Source organism: Aphelocoma coerulescens, chromosome 10, assembly GCF_041296385.1.
Source record: "Aphelocoma coerulescens isolate FSJ_1873_10779 chromosome 10, UR_Acoe_1.0, whole genome shotgun sequence".
In the NCBI taxonomy this organism is placed as follows: domain Eukaryota; kingdom Metazoa; phylum Chordata; class Aves; order Passeriformes; family Corvidae; genus Aphelocoma; species Aphelocoma coerulescens.
Window position 1 is genome coordinate 20,488,459 of NC_091024.1, and position 21,319 is coordinate 20,509,777.

The 21,319-nt window shown below is 45.1% G+C and overlaps 1 protein-coding gene across 7 annotated transcripts in view; it reads left to right on the top strand.

Moving 5' to 3' along the window:
• The window catches only part of MYO9A (myosin IXA), a 177,066-nt gene that overhangs the window by 43,250 nt on the left and 112,497 nt on the right, over positions 1–21,319 (top strand). For all 7 annotated transcript variants that reach the window (XM_069026172.1, XM_069026173.1, XM_069026174.1 and 4 more), the window contains exon 3: positions 19,210–19,304. In XM_069026172.1, the coding sequence (XP_068882273.1) occupies positions 19,210–19,304 (95 nt within the window). The remainder of the gene's footprint in view (positions 1–19,209; positions 19,305–21,319) is intronic.

Here is a 21,319-nt window from a genome sequence, read left to right on the forward strand (position 1 = left end):
TTCAGCAAATACAGGTAGAGTGGTTTCCAGCTGATGGAGATGGGAAGATTTGGTGTTGTCTCCTTAAAACAACCTTCTCTACAAGGCTCATATCCACTTCTTCATTGAAAGGGAACTTTGCAGACTTTGGAAATACACGTTTCTGGTTTAGTTTAAGGCTCTGAAAAATGCGGAGCTGGAAGCATTGGAGTTTGTCTGTATCTCCAAGGCTACGGCCGCGGAGCTGGCGATGCTCGGAGGAATGTGTTTGAATTATTAGGCTGAACTCTGCATTTCTGGGCCAGAGTGTTCCTGGTATTTGGAGGCCTCTGGGATAGAGGTAACCTTGCCAGCAGGTCATAAATTTGAGCCAGGCTTTTTTACCTTAGTCAGGAAATTCATGCTGGAGCTTTCCTTAAGCCAGGATTCGCAGTGATCTAATCCCAGCCTGCTGCCAAACTCGACCTGGGAGTTGTTTTCTGGCGTTTCGTTGCTGTCTCTTTGTTTCGTCCGTCGCGTTCCGGATCGCTCGATTCCCCTGCTCCGCGCTTTTCCCCGGAGCCCTTAATCGGGAGGGGATGAACGCACACAATCAGCCTGCAAAAGCCTCGCTGCTCGTCGGGGGCGATGGCCAGCACCAGCATGTGCTGGCCAGGGAGAATTAGAATGAGCAGCTCATTTAAGTTTCTCCAAGTAAGAGCGAGAGGAAAATGTGCCATGGGATTTTGGAAGTTTTGGGACACTTCATACACAAGCGGGTAGAAATCTGCATTGCAGGTGTCATATCAAAATCAAATCAATAACTAACAACAACAACTCATATAATAATATACATTAATATCTCCTGTAGTAATAATAATAAAATATGCTAGTATCCCCTCTAATAATAATAATATATGTAATATAATATTAATTATATGAATACACACACAAATCTGCATTGCAAGTGTCACATACAAGTCCAAAATAATATATGTATAATATCTGCCATAATATATATGTAATAGTAATGTAATTACATATATATACACACCCCAACCTGCACTGCAGGTGTCAGAGAAGTTCAAAATAACATCTATAATAATATTTGTTATAGTAGTATATCTAATGTAATAATAGTATAATAATATATACACACAAAGAAAAACCTGCTTTGCAGGTGACACAAAGAAGTCCAGATTTGTATATATTTATATGTCCTGTAATAATCTATGTAATAGCAATATATCTATATGCATATATTCAAAAACAGATCTGCATTGCTGGTGTCATAGATGTTCATAATTACATATAATAATAAATTATTGTTGGTTTTGTTGTTGTTGTTGTTTTGTTTTGTTTGTTTGTTTGTTTATTTTAAAATATATTTTTAATATAACATCTCAGGTGTCATACAGAATCCCCAGACAATTACTCAGGTAAAACCCTGTTGCCTTCTCTGGGTCATGGCTTAATGTCAATGTAAAAAGCTTTATTTTAACCTAATTCTCAAGCTATAACACAAACCCTTTATGCTATGGAAAAGCAGAGCTGTGATGGACAGTTAAAATATTTTGGAGAGTATTTAGCACTGGAAATTTGTCTGATATGTTAATTATTGCATCTGTTAATGAAAGGTGAGGTGTGTTGCATGTTGGGTGTCAGTGGAGATGCTGCTCCAGTACGTGGCTACATCACTGGGAGGTGAAACTCATACAAATTAAGCCAGTTTTAAAGGAATTTCAGTGAATTCCTTGGAAGAGCAGCTGCTCTACACTGGGATGCTGATGATGTGTAATTCCCAGCAGTGCTGTCAGTGCTGCTGAGTGGTGATTTTTGTGTAGCAAATCCAGCACAAGGCTCATTTTCTCCCTTCCTTCTCTTTTTTTTCCCCACAATTTGAAGCACGGAAAGACCTGCTCCTGCGTCCTGTCCAGATTGCCACCGATGTTTGCTTGAAGTCAGAATATTCTTTTGCTAGACATGTTAACATTAAATGGTTAAAAAATGACACTGTGGAGAAAGAAAGCCCTTCAAAGTCCTTTCTGGCTTGGGAAATATGTCTAAAAATTCAGCACAGAGTCACCTGCCATTTCCATTGCCGGTGCATATAGCTGGTCAGTCTAAATTCACCCATGATTCATTAATGCTCCCCATTTTTGCATCATGTAGCTGCTAAAAATGACAAATAACCCAACTCCTGCTCCTCCACTTGTGCTGCCAATCAGGGGAATGGGGGATGCACCTTCAATTTTGCACAGTGAAACTTCCTAAATTGCCTTGTGTCCATGCACACAAACTCCTTGCCTTCTTGAATATTCTCAGTGTAACAAGTGGGCATCCAAGAGCTGTTAAGCCTGGATTAATCGTGGGCTTGGGCTGCTCCAGGAGGGATTACAAAGCATAGTATTGGCATTAAGGCTGGGAGATGGGAGCTAGGCTTTCCAAAATGCTTATGCAGCACAAAGAAGCTCTGCCGGCGCCTTTCGGCTCGCGTGCGGCCCTGGGCTGCGAGGGACGACCCGGGGCTTTCTAGAGTTACATCACAATTATAATATTTGTAATCACAGAGATGCAATAGAAATAACCTCCTGGCAGAAGGGAAATATGTGGGTAATGAATGGGTGCGACCTGCCTCTTGCCGTCCTGGCTTTTCATGCTGGCTCACGCAGCCCTTCCCGCTCTGCAACATCTGGTTTTCATCTGCTGCAGGAAAGCCAAATAATTTCAATGAAACTGGGAGAAAACATAATGCTTAAAAAAAAGAGACAATGTATTGATGTTAGCCTGGTTTTCAGCTGGCGTTAATTAGATTTATCAGCAGGGTTTATCGACAGAGTGGACACTCACTTGGATGCTTGAGTTAATGCATCATCCAGCGGGCAGTGTGATTAACGAGGGCCAAGCACCACGTTTTTCCTTGGAAGAGCTTGAAATGATAAATAACATGTGTTGATATTACTCTGATTTTTGGTGCATCCCCCAGGTGACATGTCAGCAGAGCACTGGGGCACAGAGGGGATTTTACTGATGGGAACAGCCTTGGTTCAGTGGGACTGGCCATGGTTGCTCCAGGATTAACGATGTGGGAATACCTGCATCATGTTAGCCTACAACAAAAACACATTCCCTAAATTGTCAAGTATTATATATATTGAAAGAAAATAAATATACAATAGGTATACAGGATACTTTAATAAAAATATAACATATGAGATATAAAAATATAAAATAGGTATAATATATACATGAGATGTAGAAATATGAAATAAAAATGCATTATTTTCTTCCTATCTGTCCCTCTAGATCAGAATAAAGTTGTCATTTAGGTCCATTTCCAAGTTTAGACCAGCGTGGGTCAGCGTCTGCTTAATCCCCATCATGTTGAGCCCCCCTGGACTAAGCTTTTTGCCTGCACTTTATTGATTGCTGGGCTTTTAAAGACGTCCATGAGCTCTCAGCAAATGGAGCATTTGTCCTGCTCCATGCAGATTGACCCCGTTGGGCAGGGGGGTACTTGAGGAATAGGCAGGCTTTTTTTTCATGTAGGCTGCAAAACTCTTGTGGGTTGTTAGATTGTCTCCCCTCAGTGGGTTTTTGGTGCTGGGAAAGCTTCATTAAGATAGAATTATGAGTAAGCAAAATATTTCTGGTTTTCCATGTTAATCGTGTCTGTTCGGCAAGAGAAGTGGAGCTGGGAGAAGCTTTTTGAGTAAGTAGGATGTCTCACCTCCTGGCTTAAGGTATGAGGATCTGTGAGAGCAAGTACTGAAGGAGCCATAAGTCTATATTTTGATTTAATGGTTGTAAGCTTTAAATTGCTTTATGGTTATCGTGTCATAAGATCTTAACCACTAATTTTTCCAAAGAGTTTAATTAAATTTCAAGCTTTCAACTGGAAATTTGAAATAGAAAATAGGTTTGAGCTTACTATTAAGTTTCTTGCTTTGAGAAAAGTCACTGCATTTAGTAGAACCCTAGAATGGGCTGGGTTAAAAGGACTTTCATTTATTTGACTTGATTTAAACCACAGTTAATTCAACTTCACCCCTGATCGCCAGGTCCACACTTCAGTTTCTTAGGAGCCAAATTTCTCTGGACAAGGATGTAGCTGGAGCAGGGAATCTGCAATTGCTCAGAGTGTTTTCAGGAAAAATCGTGGCCTTTTATTTTTTTATCACATCCCTTTCTTTGCCTTGGAATCTGCTCAGTTTAATTTTGTGCATCTTTCTGGGACTGGTGCCAGGGATGGGGTTAAGGTGATGCAGAAGGTGAACAGTTCAGTGAGTCAGGATGTTAATGTGTGGATAATTCAACATGGATATTTCCCTCCCTCTTTCTACCTCTTACATGAGTTACCTTTGATGCATTTGTTTCCTAAAGTGGCAGTGGAAGGATTGCAAATGCAGTAGCAACCCCTAAACCATATGTTTGTAGGCTGGATCAGTTGGGAACAGGGTCCCCCATATATTTGTGCCATATGTCCCAGGGAACAGCAGAGTACAGGTGGGAACCTCTGAAGGTGATGTTGATTCTCAGCATCACTTACCCTCAAACTTAGATTTTAGAGCTCCTTGGCACCAATTCCCTCCTTTCCCCCCCTTTTTTTTTTGTCCAGTCCCTGATACTGTGGGATTATTTTTCCATGCCTTGTTTCAATTCCCACCTGGGTTTTAATTATTATAGTGACTTTAGCCTGGGCAGCTGGTGAATTATCAGTAGCTCCCCTATCCTGGATGCCATCCGAAGGGGGAGACAGGGAAGAAAGAGCAGTAAAAAGGAGGGATGGCCAGGGAGAGGCCTCGCTATCGGATGCCGGAGGCTGGGTGAGCAAAGCCTTCCTGCTGAAATCCGGCCAGCACGAGGTAGGACAATCGTGCTGCTGTTCTCCTTGGGAGTTATAAACAAGAGGATGAGGCTCAGCAAGAGAAAGATTTCTTTCTGTGGTTTTCCTTTCTGTCAGTGTTTTAGTTTCCTTTTCCACTCTCCTCCTGAACTGCAGGCAGATCTATTTAGAGAAGAAATGCTGTTTTCACATGAGTTTAATTTTTTACTGTAGTATTTTACTTGCTGATTAAGGTCAATAAAGAAATGCATTTAATACTCTCTTGAAAGATGCAAACAAATCCCTCCTTAGTTAGCACTGATGGTGTTTTTGTTGGGGTTTATAAAGCTGCTTTGAGTGAACCAGCAGGAGCAGCATCCCCGTCTCCCCCAGTTGGGATAAACAGATGCAATCCAGTGATTCCTGCTACATCCTGCAAGCATTTTTTAATGCAAAAAGGAAAGAATAATAAACAGATTGAAATAATAATAAATTCACGTCATCCCAAATGCAGCCTGAGTGGTTGAGCTCCTTGCTTTAATCCCACTTTCAGGATGAGGTGTACGTTGTTATTTAAGGGGGGGATCTTTCCAAATCCCTCCAGGAGATATTTGTGGAGATATTTTGACCACTTGAGTGATCATGTCCTTGATGTTTTCATCATCTTGAGAAGTGGGTGATGTATGAGGAGGTTGTTGCCTCTCAGCAGTGACTTTATAGCTCTGTGTATGGAATAAAGGTTTTGGAAGTGGATAATAGGTGCTGGAAAAAGTGAGATCTGGATCTAAGACACCCTCCAGTCTGTTTTTCATGGGCAGGCCTGCTTCCTCTGCATACACTCGACTGAGCTTGACTAAAATCCTGTAAACCATCACCTCCGTTGTTCTGCTGTATGAAGGGACACCCAGGACATCAAAACATTGGGTTTGGATGTGTTCTTATGTTTTTTATTGAGAACACAAAATTATGTCTTGGATCAGTCATCGTGATCCAAGATGTTCACCCTCTGGAGACACTCATTATGTAAGGGGGATATTTGTCCTGGGTGGGAGCTGGGCTTGTGCCTCTGGGCATCAATCTGCCCTTGGCCCTGCAGGGAGGGATGCTCCAGCATTCCAGCCTTGCTCCTGGAGCAAGTGCCAGAGTGCCAACAGCTCCTTTCCTTGCAAAGAAACACTGGTTCTCCGTTCATTTTTACAAACCAAGTGTAGTTAGAAATGGCCCACTCTTCATTTTGCTGTGCTGCTGCCTTTTAGGCCACCAGTTGCTTCCAAATAATAGATGGAAATGTGGTTTTATTTGGGTTATAAATTATGTATTGCTGCTCAGCACAGGGAGTGCTTGTTTTTCCTCTGCCTTTTCACATCCCTGGGCTCCTCTGGTTAAGGATCCTTTTCTCCCATTAAGTTCAACCAATGAATCTCTTGCTAAACTGAGAAAAAATACTCTGAATTTGTATTTGAGCTTTGCAGTTTGTCTCAGCCTGGCAGAAGACGTGTACTCAAACCCTGCTTGAGTTTTCCAGCTATTCCAGTCACGTTGGTTAAAGATAATCTTACGTCTCTCTACAGAATTTCCCACCTCTTTCTGTGTCCTATCATAGCTACTTTGATACCAACATCAGGTTGTGATTTTAGTTTATTCACTGTATATTTAATTACAGAAGGTTTACTAAAAGGCTTAAACACACAAAGTGATCATTCAAAGGTTGAACAAAGAAGTGCTGGTCTGAATGTTACTGTTGTAAAGGCTGCAAATTTCTATAAGGGGGGTTGTAAATCTTTTGTTTAATTACACCATGATGGAGAGGGACTGAGTATCGTCAGAGTAGGGAACAATCAGGGAGGGTTTGTCAGGCTGTGTGGTGGCAAGGAAACAGAAAAGGTGTTAAAAGAAACGAGAAGTACAATACCTGTGTTCTGGAAACCAGCGCTTCAGGAAATCAGAGGAGAGGGAAGTTAATGAGCTCTAACGAAGCCTTGCATATTCACATGAAATTAATTGGATAACGAAGTCTGGTTTGCTGTTTGCTCCAGCAAGCAAAGCCCCTGTGGGTTTTCCAAGTGTATGTGCTGTGCTTCTCCTGCTGGCAGCTGCAGTGGAAGGCAGTCGTGCACAGCTCCCAAGACAGCAGGTCACCGGCACCTCGTCCAGCACACCTTTCTTTGGAATAGTTGTACTTCCAATGCATTATTGCACATACACATTATCCTGTGTTCTTCTGGAGGGCAGGAAGGTTTGAAAAGCTGGTGTTGCCCAAAATATTATGCCCAAAGACTAAGGAGATGGCAAAATTAAATGCTGTTAAATGCCTTTGGAGACTTAATTTGTTCTAAGACGTTCTCAGTGACACGGCATCCTCCTCCCACTTCCCTTCCCTGCCCTCCTCACATCTGGAAAGATCTCAGCAGCTGGTTGGGGGAGATCCCAGAAGGAGCTTCAGTGGCACTTGGATGCTGCTGTAAAAATTGGGACTGCGTTCCTTCCTCTGGTTTGCTCCATTTTGGGTCAAATCAATGCAAAATGGGTGGTTTGGGCTGGCTCTTTGCTCCTGGAAGTCTTGCAGCAAGATTGGATGTGTGGCCGCTGTGAAAATGAATAGTTGAAGTGTTGTTAAAAATCCTGCCCCTCCATGGAATATACAACCTCAAACTACATTTCTTAATCCATATATGAAAGCATGGAATTGAAGGAAGGTGCTTTTGAGTCCCCACTTCATGGTCTCTCCTGCTTGGCCGAGGTGGATGATGAAGAGCTGCTGCTCATCTTGGTGCAGAGAGGAGGAGCAGTGAGGGCTCTGCATCCTTGGCATGCTGGCAGCTCATCTGCCCTGGTATACCAGGCCTGGGCTCGGTTTGACTCCTGCCCTTTTGAAAAAGGAAAAGGAAAACACACTCCAACATCCATCCCAACCGCTTGGCATTTTGCAGAGCCAGGCTAGTAAGAGTTTGACAGCAGAAAAACATCCGTGTTGGTTTTGAAACGTTTTCTGTGATGTGGAAAGCTGGAACATAAAATCTCACCACATTTCCCTTAATTTCATTAATTCAGGGCTTTCTTTTTTTTGGTTGGATTCTCTCGTCCTTTAAACCCCAAAGCGCTGTTCTCAGAAATACTGGCCTTGGCAGTGTTGAGGAACATTGCACAAAGCTAAATAGATGGTTTTGGCAGGATAACCTTGGAAGTGAAAACTCCTTTCCTGCCTGGAGACCTCTCCTGTGTCAAATGGAATTGCAGCACCGTGCCCATCTCGTGCCACGGGGCATCGGCTGCTCCACACTCGCCTCGCAGCTGTTGCTCCTCTGCAGGGAATGGATGGAGCAGTGTCAGATTTATCCCCAGCTCAGGAAACTGGTTCAGGTCATAGGAAACCTCTCCATGGTGGCCTCAAGGAAACCCCCAGTTAATTCCTCTGGGAAGGTGACAGGCGGTGCCTGTTGAATTGTCCTGTTTTGCTTTACCTAACAGCTGAAAATAGACACCCTCTCGTAACACAGATAGCTGATAGGAACACATTGATTTCTGAGACTTCTCTTTTGCTCCCTAAAAACAACCAGTGCCAGCTGTTGTTTTTCCTGGTGCCTATCGAATATTCTGGTCCCTGATACGACAATTATTTTTCAGTGTTTCCCATCAATCCAATGAGATAATAATTTTTTCAGTGCTATGCCTCGGTCTGACTCCTGCAGGTGTTGTGGTCCATCCCAACACTTACTGATAAGTATTTTTAAGCTCTTATTTCACTGTTTGAGCTGTGGAAATAAGGGAAAAGGTGTTTTTATGGATCGGCCAGACATGTGAAGCTGCCTATGGCTACTGAAACATTACAAAAGCTGGAAAACACGAGCCCGGCAGCGCTGCCGTGGTGGAAGCGACTCATCCAAGCTGCGTACGAGGCACGGAAATTTGATGCTGCTGCTCAATGGCGCTTGAAATTTTGGAATTGTGTCAAGAAGAGTTGTAGATTATTTATATAATCCCACAGAAAAGCAGGGAAGGGCTGGAGACATGTGGATTCACATTTAACCTTCTCCTTGCTTGAGATTTTTTACGTGGCAGAAAACAAATGTTGTTGTTATTGTGTTGATTTAATGGCAGAGCTCTGATTTGGTTGGTGCTTGTTTGTTGGAGGGGAAGGTGTGGATGATTTTTTGTCGGTGAGAAGCAGAAAGTGGCTGAAGTCTGAGAGGAAGGACAGCAGGGGCGGGAGCCAGGCCGAGGCTCGGGTTACACTGGTATGTTTTGGTTGCTGCCTAACGTGTTTTTGTTTTTCTTCATTACACATATTTCTCTTGGGAAAAGCAGGAAAAACTGTGTGTGTCAAATATACATCAGGGCTCTCTGCCTCTGCTAAGAGGTTCCAGATGGGGAGCATTACAATAGGGACACTTTCTCCTGCCTTTTGCTTTGTGGCATTAATTTTGGTGACAAACTGCAGGAAAACTTACATCAAGCCCAGAGTGTGCAGTGAATGCTTCTTCATTTTTTTTTCTTTTTGAGCGTTTTTTGGGCTATCCAAGTAGGCAGTAGGAAGTTGGAACTTAATTTCCAAACATTTATGGCCTCATGTCAAATCATTATATTAAAAAAAAAAGGGAAAAAACTAGAGTTTTGAAGGGACTCTGAGAGGCTGGAGAGTGTCCGGGGCTTGTCCACCAGACCGCATCCTTCTCCCTAAATTTGAGGCTGATGCCTGGGAAGGAGGGGTTGGAAGCTGGTGAAGATGCCTCTGCAGGGGATGAGTCTCTTGCCGACAGGCAATGTTTCATTTCTGTGGTGGGCAGGGGCTGTGGCTCCACCTGGGGTTGGCATTGTATCTTCTTCAAGATGACCTTCCAGGACTCTGATGGATTGTTTGCAGACCTGCCCTCAGGCTGAGGGTCCACAGCTCCTCTGCCTGAAGTGGGTGGTATGGCAATGGGAGCTACAGCTGGGCTTGGGCGATGCTGACCTGTCATCAGCAGCTCCTAAAATCAGTGAGCCACAGCTTCAGCAAGTGCCTCTGAGTGCTACGAGAGCTGTCAGCAGCTGACAACGGCGACAAGAGCTCGGGAAAACGTTGTCCTACAGCGTTCTCGGGATGGAGTTTCCCATATGGATGTTTTTGCATAATGAAATTGTGTCTTAAAAAGTAGCACTTGGCTTGTGTATTGTGTCACTTGAAACATCAATGTTTCCAAGACAACAGGCCAAAAAGAGCCAGACCGTGTTACTTTGGGAAGGTTGTGAAGCCACGGGTGAGGGGTGGCTTTCTACAGCTGGATGTAATGCTCCAGGAACTAAAACTGGGAGATGCTTTGGAGACAGGAATTTACCACCGTCTTCAACAGAGCACTGAAATATGTGGGTGACTGCCTGTCTGAAAATGGAAGAGTCATATTTGCTTCATCAGGGACTTCAGGGCACATGAGACACAAGTGATCAAGAGCTCTGGAGGCTCAAAAGCCTCAACCTTGAGAAGACAAACACAAATGTGGTGCTGAGAATGTTGTTACCTGTTCAGCTCAAAGGATGTAACATCATGGAATTACAGCATGGTTTAGGTTGGAAGGATCTTAAGGCCCATCTTGTTCCAACCCTGGCCATCGGCAAGGACACCTTCCACTAGCCTAGGTTGCTCCAGGCCCCATCTAACCTGGCCTGGAACACTTCCAGGGATCCAGGGGCAGCCACAGCTGCTCGGGCACCCTGTGCCAGGGCCTCACCACCCTCACAGGGAACAATTCCTTCCCAATCTCCCATCCAGCCCTGCCCTCTGGCAGTGGGAAGCCATTCCCTGTGTCCTGTCCCTCCAGCCCTTGTCCCCAGTCCCTCTCCAGCTCTCCTGGAGCCCCTTTAGGCCCTGCAAGGGGCTCTGAGCTCTCCCTGGAGCCTTGTCTTCTCCAGTGGAGCACCCCCAGCTCTCCCAGCCTGGCTCCAGAGCAGAGGGGCTCCAGCCCTGGAGCATCTCCGTGGCCTCCTCTGGGCTCTCTCCAGCAGCTCCAGGTCCTTCTGCTGTTGGCCCCATGGCTGGGGCAGCTCTGCAGGTGGGGGCTCACCTGAGTGGGGCAGAGGGGCAGAATCCTCTCCTCCCCTGCTGCCCACACTGTGGGTTCAGCCCAGGGCAGGGGGGGTTTGGGGCTGCTGGGGCAGGTCTGTCTTCTCCTGCACCAACATCCCAAACTTCTCCCCGGGGCTATTCTCACTCCATTCTTTGCAGTATGACTTTATTTAAAATAAAGGGAGCCAGCAGTGCTCCTGGCACTGTGTGAGGCTGTTTCTAGCAATGGCAGACAAGTTTTATTGGCAGCAGCTGCAGTTTTTGCTGCATCACTGCACTGCATCCAGCTCTGCACAAGAGGATTATGACAGGTGAGGAGAAAATCATGATATGGCTTGATGTTGCAATACATAATATAACCTGTTATATAGGTTATACCCTCCTCAGTCATCACTTGAAATATACACATTAATGGGGTTTTATCTGTCATCGTTCTATCAGTGCTGCTTTGTTCCCACTGCAGTGCTTGTTTACTGTTCTTGTATTGCTGACTGGGGGAGTGTAAAACCTCCTCCTTTAGGCATGACTTGTTTCCAGCTGGTCACTTTATTGCTATTGCTGTTTTATTGTGATTATTTTATATCTTTATCCTATGAAAAAATAGTTTGAAGCACCAGTTAAGGAGATTTTGCTCAGTCCTGGCACCTGTTGGACACTTGGCTGCCTGCATTTGACAGAGTAAAGTTTGTTCTTTGGCTGCAGAATATGAATATTGGGAGTTGGAGAGACACTGTAATAACACCAAGCTTCCCAACTTCATTTCGGGATGCTTCTGTAAATCCAAAGCTCAACCTGGGATGAAGATTTTTTCCACCCAAACGTTTGCTGACCAATGTGTGCAAGTTTGCTGGAAAACATGAGCCTTTGGCTGTTCTTCCCAGGGTTGTCCACCCTGCTCCCAAAACCACGAATGTCTGAGCAGAGGAGCAGGAATGTTGGCCAGACCGTAGGGATTTGGCAGCCTCTGCCTCCAGGATCCGTTGTACGGGTGTTTGCTGGTGACTGCCAGCTCAGCCGGGGTTTTTTCCCATTACTGCACTTGCGTAGGAAAACTGTCCCTGTTCGGGAAGAGGACTTAGGTTGGAGGCTTTGGTGGGGTTTTGGGGTTTTGTTTTCTTGCATTGTGGTTTCGTGGCAATTGTTTGTTTTTTTTCCAGAGCATCACTTGAAAGGAAGAAGCTGCAGTGGTCTGATCCTGTGCTTAAATATGGGAAAAGGAGGAATATTCTGCTAGCACTGAAGTATTTGCCAGGAATGCAGACACTGAATCCTATTTCTTACGTAGCTGATAGAGCCCCTGCATCAGCAGAGCTTTGTATCTCCCAAACAAGAGTGTGTTGTAGTGACGCTTACAGGGTTTGTCTCAGGTATTTTGCCCCATAGTGGTGCTCTGGATATTTCCATTACACTGGCACTTCAACTAAATTGACTCCTAAACCTTCTCCAAGTCGCTGCTCTCCCATTCTCCTTCTCTTCCTTATTTGTATTGCGGAGTGTGAACTCAATGTGCACAAAGACACGTGGTCATAACTGAGCCTGTATTTTAAGACAAGTTGTTGCCAAAAATTTGTTGTTTGATTTCTCCAGGCACTGAGCTCCTCTGTGGTGATCAGGGACAGGACCTGAGGGAACGGCTGGAGCTGTGTCAGGGAGGGTTAGATTGGATCTCAGGGAAAGGCTCTTCCCCCAGAGCAGGGTCGGGCACTGCCCAGGCTCCCCAGGGAATGGGCATAGCCCCAAGGCTGCCAGCGCTCCAGGAGCATTTGGACAATGCTCTCAAGGGACATGGGATTGTTGGGGTGTCGGTGCAGGGCCAGCAGTTGGACTGAATGGGTTCCAACTCAGGGTCCTCCATGATTCTATGATTCTCCATTCCAGGATGTCGACATGATGCCCCAGAGGGGGAAGGTGCTGTCCTTGAATAACCTCAGTTTTCACCCCGGGTAGGGTCAGTGCGAGTGTCTTACCAAGACAAGACATTTTTAGTTGGCATAAACTCTCTAATGAGAAAAAAATGATTGAAGAAGATGTTTTATAGTTTGTATCATGAGAGTCGTATTTTACACATCAGTTTAATTACAAGAGGGTTTGTCTGTCAATGGGTAGAACTCACTTGGCTGCTGTTCAGTACTTGTAATTATGGAACGAAGGATTTGCTGTGCTTTTTATTGGAAGAATCCTGCCGAGTTTAATTCCATTTAGTGGTGTCATTGCGTTGTCATTGACAGTGAAGTGTCAGTGAAGGGATGAAGAGCATTTTAAACTTGATAAATGCAACAAATGGTATGTTTGGTTGGTGTGGGGAGGCCCCTTAAATAAGGTCTTGGCCCTTTGGGCAGTCTTTGCAAGCCTGTCCATATGGACCTGTTTTCCATGTGCTCCAGAGGGCCAGGAGGGAGAGGAAGGGTCTCATCAGGACTTCCCAGGTGTCTTTATCCTCTGGACTTCCCCCATCTGAAGTATTTGTAGGTCATGTATTTGAAAGGTTCTTTTGTGGGTAGCAAAGAGCAGGGACAGGACAGGGGTGCACCTTTTGGTTGCTGCACCTGCTTAAAAATTGAGTATTGATGTCATGGGAAGGAACAGGAAACTCCATGGGTTTGAGAAGCTCATCAGCAAAACATCAGGCAGTGGGAGCTACCACAGGAATCAAACACCACCAAGGAGATGTTCTGCTGTGCTGGCTGTCAAAGACTGGTGTAGGATTAGAGCCTGTTCATGCCCACAGCCAGGAAAAGTTTTCTCTAAAATGTTGGAGACAAACATCACCAGTTTTTAAACAAAAAAACGGTATTTTGTCATTAGAGACCTTGAATTTAAGTTGCTTTGTCATGTTGTGGTTCGAGGGTTCAGAGCAGGCCACAGAGATGTTCCAAGGGTGGAGCCCCTCTGCTCTGGAGCCAGGCTGGGAGAGCTGGGGGTGCTCACGTGGAGAGGAGAAGGCTCCAGGGAGAGCTCGGAGCCCCTTGCAGGGCCTAAAGGGGCTCCAGGAGAGCTGGAGAGGGACTGGGGACAAGGGCTGGAGGGACAGGACACAGGGAATGGTTTAAAACTAAAAAGGAGAGATTTAGATTGGATGTTAGGAAGAAGTTCTTTCCTGTGAGGGTGGTGAGGCCCTGGCACAGGGTGCCCAGAGAGCTGTGGCTGCCCCTGGATCTCTGGCAGTGTCCCAGGCCAGGTTGGATGGGGCTTGGAACAACCTGGGACAGAGGAAGGTGTCCCTGCCCATGGCAGGGGGTGGCTCTGGATGATGTTCCAGGTCATTTCCAGCTCCAGGCACTCTGTGGTTCTGTGATTCTGTGAAATGGAGAACCTGGGTTTGCTCTGCAAGGTGCTGCAATGGCCCCTTGAAGAAAAAAACAGCGAGATAGGAACGTTTGCAGGTCTTTAAAGGTCAGTGTGTGGCAGTTCAGGGCTGCAGGGCTGCTCGGCCCTGCTCAGGCATTGCAGAACGAACACTATAAATAATCTGTGGTTTGTGCTTTTGACCACAAAAGCACCACTGGCTTCATCCGGCAGCGTGGGACACGGAGCCACAACCAAGAGAGCCAAACCCCGAGGTGTCGGCGCTGCAAGTCATATTTAGCTGCTATAAATTAGATTTTCAGTATTACTGTTGAACCACAGCTTGAGGGGTTCCCATAAAAGCTGTTTTTCTTCGCAGGAATTCAAGTTGCAGCTCATACCTTTTGACTTTGGTGCTTCCTTAGGGGTCGTGGTCTCTCTGCCTCGAGGTGGCTCCTCAGGGAAACCAAAAGTGTGAGAGATCCATCAAAGTGGGGTTGTTTTAGCAGAGCAATTTGGGCTGGAAGGTTTTATCATGAGGTGGGAGCTGCAGGTTTAAAAGCTCTTCCCTGGGCAGGAGCAATAATGGGAAGGGATTTAGCACAGCTCTATACTTAAGTAGTGTACCTGCATTTTATGTTCTGACCATAATTCAATATATTTCTGTTAAAAAGCAATATAACAGGGCAAGAAGAGTGCTGGGAACTTGGTTGCAGGTAGAATGAAAACTAGGGAAAATGATCTTTATCATCCTGCTGTTTATGTTTCAGGAGGAGGAAGGAATTTGTGAATGCCCTGGACACATAAAAAAGACATTGAATTTCAAGAATTCCAGTATGCTATTTTTCTTCCCTGTGTGTTTTTTCATTTGGAGTGAAGGTCTTCATGGATTTTTTTTTTTTTCACACATGACATATAGAATATTGGGATTAACAGCCCTCAGATCTGGAAATCAATCACAAGGGATGTTTGAAGCAGCACTCTCTGTGGATGCACACACTGGCTTTCTCCCACAGAAGCTGTAGGTGAAGCATGGGAATGCACATCTGATGTGCATCATGGAATTATGGGGGGGGTTAAAGTGGGAAAAGGCCTTTAAGACCTTCAGTACAGCCATCACCCAGCACCACCACCATGTTTGTCACCAAACCATGTCCTCAAGTGCCCCATCCAGTCTTTTTTTGAACACTTCCAGGGATGGGGACTCTACCACATCCCTGGGCAGCCTGTCCCAATGCTTGACAACCCTTTATGTGGAAATTTTTTCCCTGATATCCAGCCTACACTTCCCCTGGCACAACTTGAGGCTGTTCCCTCTCCTCCTGTCCCTGTTCCCTGGGAGCAGAGCCCGACCCCCCCGGCTGCCCCCTCCTGTCAGGGACTTGTGCAGAGCCACAAGGGCCCCCCTGAGCCTCCTTTGCTCCAGCCTGAGCCCCTTTCCAGCTCCCTCAGCTGCTCCTGGTGCCCCAGCCCCTTCTGTATTTATGTTATTTGGTGGGAAATAGGTTTCAGCAAAGCTGTTCCCAACGTGCTCACACAGTTACAAGTCATTCATACTTTATGAAAACATTTGATTAACGAACTCCACATTTCACAGTAAATCAGGGAGTACAAATCTTCCAGCACTACCTTCTCTGATATTAACCTATTTCTTCTCCCTGGCATTGATGAGCTTGATGGAATCTTGCTCCCAGTCCCTTCCGTGCCCCTCCATGGAATATAACTATTAATATAAGTATTCCACAATGGAGATTTAGCAGCTGTCTTGCTTTTCTCCTGGTATATTCATGGTATGGCTTTCTAAAAAATTCAATTTACATTTCAGGTTAATGGGGAACCATTTACAAACTCTTGCCTATTAATGTAGTTCTTACTCAATACAGCAAAGAGAAGATGATGTTTTTATTTTTCCCTCTATGAGTGAGGGCTAAAGGCTCCTCTGAGGGCTGGGGACCTAAAATATGCTGGCAAAGGCCACTATTTCCACTTGTTCTTTCACCACAGAAGCTGTTATTCCACAGGGGAATGCAGCTCTTATTCTGTAGGAGAATATTGCTGTTATTCTGTGGAGGAATGACATTCAGTTTGGATTATCTATAGAACAGCTTTTTATTGCCAGATAAGATTACCACAGTGTTTTCCCAGATGCAGAGGTTTGGAAAAGAACCTTTTTTCAGGAAAGACATTAAAATAATCTTTATTCTGACTGTAATCTGGAATTAATCCAGATTGCATCAATATTGAGGCGAGAAGGAGGAGGCTGCAAGCCTCTGGGATCAGGAGGAACGTGGAGCATTTAGCCAGGAAACTGTTAATCCCTTTTTTCCCTCCCCATAGGCATCTCTTTGTGCAGGAGGGCTGGAGGAGGAGGAGTGGAGCTGCTCGCTCCTGCCTTCTCCAAACTGCTGGATCACCCTCCGGGTCCAGAGGGACGCCCGGCTCCTACAGAGGAACGTATTGAATTTTGTTTCCTTCCAAATGTTGAGCCCTGGCCAGTAAAAGCTTTGGTCTCCCCAAGAATCCTCGGAATGCTGTTACGGAGTTCTGTGCGTTGAGCTGCTCAGCAGCCTCGAATCAATGAGTCAGTAAAGGGCAATCATATGAACAGAAGATAATTTGTTTTAGAGAAGTTGTAACTCCTTTTCTGAGGCTGAACTATTATATTCTGCCCCGCTTGCAGGGGACGGGGTGTCCTGGTCTGGTCTGTGTGGATTAGACACGTATAAATTGAATTAATAGCACTTTTTTACGGCCCAACAGTCCTGCTAAAGAAACCCTGTGAGTAAAGCAAACAAAAATGTATTAAGTTGTCTCAACTCAAACACCAGACGTTTCTCCAGCTACTTGTTGGCCCGTTCCCAGCGTGCTGGGCCTGGAGAGTCACCCGAAGTATGCACAAGAAGGGATCCAAAGACCTTTCTCATTTATATCAGCACGAAAGAAAAATGCATGAAAGAGGGACATTATGGGCTGTGATTTCTGGAGGCATTTGGGTTATAACATAACATGTGGTCTGGCACATTCATCCCCAAAAAAGCTCATAAAAAAAGAGGAATCTCGCTGTTCCCCACTCCTATACTTGAAATGTTTTCTCCTAAATTTCCTTGCTACAGAATAAGAAAGATTGATTCTTGAGCAAGGCTCTTCTGAAAGAAATCCTAATAAATAGACCTTGTTTGTCTCTGAGCAATTATTTAGGGTATAAATACAGGGAATCAAACTAGAAAATCATCTTAATATTGTTCTTTGCTGAAATTCTTTGTTAGATTTTATGATAATTTATTGTATGAGATGATATAAAACTGTGCTGCCTCCTGTTTGGTCTGTTCAGGTTCATCGTGCTGCTTCTCTAACAAGCAGTGTTAATTAGGTGTATAGAAAATGTATCTCATTGCCTTAAGATGTTTTCTTAGAACATGAGTGATCCTCCAGCAGAGAAATGCTCATAACCTAATTAATACAATTTAAAACTAATACCTAAATATAAGGTGATGCACTTGCATGTCTTGAATATTCTGCTTAAAAGCTTCTTGCTGTGTCTCTGCTCACTGAAATACCTGGAGGTAAATCCTTTGGAAATCTTAAACACCATCCTGTCTTTTAATACCAAAATTCCAGGTTAGGGGAGAGGATGCCTGGATTTTCATCTCCAGGAGAGGTTTGGGGCTTCAAGGGAGGCATGGGCACCTTCGATGTCCTCTGGAGGGTGGGTTGAGGGGAGATACTGTGTACAGGGAGGATTTTTGGGATGAATAAGCAAGAAAAAAGTGTGAACAGCCTGAAAAGATGTGAATCCTCTCCAGGGTTCCTGAGCTGCAGCTCCGGAATCATCCCTCCAGAATAACCTGTTTGCTCGGCGAATTTCAGCTCTCCCAGAACCTTCTTTAGTCAACTAAAGCAGATTCATATGCAATAGTTTGAATTTAAACAAATCCCTGTATTCAAATAGGGGGGGAAATCCCATTGTTATTCCATGGCAAACCTCCATGGGTTCTTAAATCATTAAATCTGAGCAGATTGGGAAATAAATCAGCCTGGGAAGGGAACCGGATCATGCACGGCCAGGACGTGTCCGATAGCCTTCCTCCAAGGCCTCATTTCACTTGGCCTTTATATTCTGCTTTTAGTTGGGAAGTTAAATCCACAAAGGTCATTTGAAAAGCTTCAGATTATAGATGGAAAGCCCTTTTAATCTTTTCTAATAAATGGCTGAGCAGGGAATAAATCTATTGGGAGCCGAGCTCTGATGTTAAGCCTCAGCACAAAATATCCATACATGAGCAACACCTGGAAATTATCTCAGAAATTATAATTACCTTAAATAAATTGGACTTAGAAGAAAAGGTGTGCGATTACGAGAAGTGGTTTAATAAATGAAGCATTAATTGGACATGGTTGCTTGGCAGATTCTGTCACCATGGTCTGGATGATTATTAAAGTGATTTAGGCACAGCTGAAAACAGCAGTTTCAGTTCAGAGATTTCTTTTAAATGGCAATAAATGACTCTCTCCAGTCAGTGCTTTGGTAAGGCGGAGTTGGAATAAAAGCTTTGCATAATAAAGACTTAAAAGCATTTTGATTTTGGAAAAGCAAGAGCAGCAAATGGAAATGAGGGTGTCTGAAATGCTGAAAATACTCTGGGTTATGCCGGTGCTGTGTATGACATTGTCTAACATCTGAGTAGCCTTCAAAGCATTTTTCTCCCCTAATTCCACATATAATTAAAAAGCAGCTTCCTCTAGCTCATTAAAATGCAGGGTCCTGTTGGAGCAGTGTACTTGTATATTTATTTAAATTAATAAAGCACAGCTTTATTGCAGACTGTAATAACTACAAACACTAAATCTCTTCTGTGCAGCTCACACTTTATTTTTAAGCAGTGTTCAGCTTCTCTTCATGAACACCAGCTTGCAAAGGAACACAGTCCCCAGCAGCTCGTTGGATTATTTTGTGAACCACTCAACAAACTTTCCTCATCCCCTTTTTTTTGAAGTGAAATGATAGGAAAATCCCCCAAGTTCAGTTGTGAGTGACGCCCATGGAAATCAGGCAAGGCGGTGCCTTTTCCAGCCTAACGACGGCATCTCCCTCTTTTCACAGGCGTTTGGAAATGCAAAAACAGCCCATAACAACAACTCCAGTCGCTTTGGGAAATTCATCCAAGTGAATTACCAGGAGACGGGCACCGTTCGAGGGTAAGTGGGAGCGGGGGAGGGAGCTGGGTGTTCCCAAACCTGAACAGGCTGCAGTCGGGGGTTAATTGCTTTGGCCAGTGTCTTTCCCAAAATGGAGATAGGAAAAGAAAAATACATGGGTTTTAGCATTTTAAAATCTGCTGGTATGGAAATGTTGGTGCATCCAAGGTGGATGCACCAGAGCTGGCTTCAAGCCAGCTGAGCTCTCCTTAATCCTGATGTCAAATTTACAATGAACCTGAAAAGCAACTTCTCCTCCTGAGAAAGGAGTTAAGGCAGGAAAGGGGAATGTTTTATCTGCGATGGGGTGGGAGCTGGAGCAGTAGATGTGGAGCAAAAGGTTTGGCTTAGGCTCAGGAAGAGAAAGCCAAGGGGAGGATTCCATCTCTGGCTGGGAGTTCTGGAGGCCGTTGAGCCACACTCTTCTTGCTCACTGCCTGATTCCCCCCAGGCTCTCCCTGCAGGTGTCTCCTTAACCCAGCCCTTGACCAGTGGAGGCTTCTTTCTCCTCCCATGCCATTGCAAGGTCTTTGTCTCCACTATGGTTCTCCTCAGTTTATTTCAGCATTGGAAATTTGAGAGCAGCCCTGAGGAGAAGAATTTTGGGGTGGTGGTTGATGAGAAGCTCATGGACGTGTGCACTGGGAACCCAGAAACCCCCCATGGCCTGGGCTGATCCCTCTGCATGGGCAGCAGGGGAGGAGAGGATTCTGCCCCTCTCCCCCACTCAGGCGAGGCCCCACCTGCAGAGCTGCCCCAGCCCTGGGGCCCCAGCAGCAGAAGGACCTGGAGCTGCTGGAGAGAGCCCAGAGGAGGCCACGAAGCTGCTCCAGGGCTGGAGCCCCTCTGCTCTGGAGCCAGGCTGGGAGAGCTGGGGGTGCTCACGTGGAGAGGAGAAGGCTCCAGGGAGAGCTTGGAGCCCCTGGCAGGGCCTAAAGGGGCTCCAGGAGAGCTGGAGAGGGACTGGGGACAAGGGATGGAGGGACAGGACACAGGGAATGGCTTCCCACTGCCAGAGGGCAGGGCTGGATGGGATATTGGGAAGGAATTGTTCCCTGTGAGGGTGGGGAGGCCCTGGCACAGGGTGCCCAGAGCAGCTGTGGCTGCCCCTGGATCCCTGGCAGTGTCCAAGGCCAGGTTGGATGGGGCTTGGAGCACCCAGGGACAGTGGAAGGTGTCCGTGCCCATGGCAGGGGCTGGAGCTGTCTAAACCCAGCTTTCTCTCTGGCTTTAGATAATTTCCATGGCATCAGATCGTCACCAAGGAGCTGTAAATGAGCAGGGCTTCGTTAACTCCCCTTTTTGTCCAGGTTAGCTGAGTCAGTTGGAAAAATGGAGAAGTAGAAGCAGCATTCCAGGGGCTGTATAACTTCTGCAGCTGGCTAAGAGACCTCTTGCTGGGACTCTGTTGTTATTTTAGAGAATTGCTTTTAAATTTTTTTTTGCTTTCTTATTTTCCAGCAGAACAGTATCACACAAAGAGCTGCCATTAATTTTTCAGTGAGCTCGGGTACTCCGCGTCCCTTCCCGCTGGTTTTGCATCCTACGTAAAACCTGATGTTCTTTTTTCCCCCCTTATTTAACACTGGTGCACAGTTCTCTTAAAAGGATAAAACTCTTTTTTTTTAATACCTCCTGGGTAACAAGAATTCAACAAATGCCTTAACTATGTATTATCTTGGCATGATGTGTCAGTGCTGTGGTTGTGGCCCCTATTTTTACTTGGCAGAGATGTGAAAATAACATTATATTAATATATTTTAGTTCATAAAATAGGAGGAATTTTCTTTGCCTTTTAAAAAATGAGCTTTCTTGGTCTTTGGTTGCACAGTGTGATGTGACTGCTATGAGCTTGCACTGCTCCCCCAGTGAAAATAAAAGATGTTTAAAGAAAAATATAGGCATTTTAAAACCAAAAAGCATATGTGGCATTCAAGCCCACATTTTTTTTTCCAGTGAAAGAAGATTTTTGTAAAAACTTAGCCTAGATTTTTTTAGCACAACCCAAATCAGTT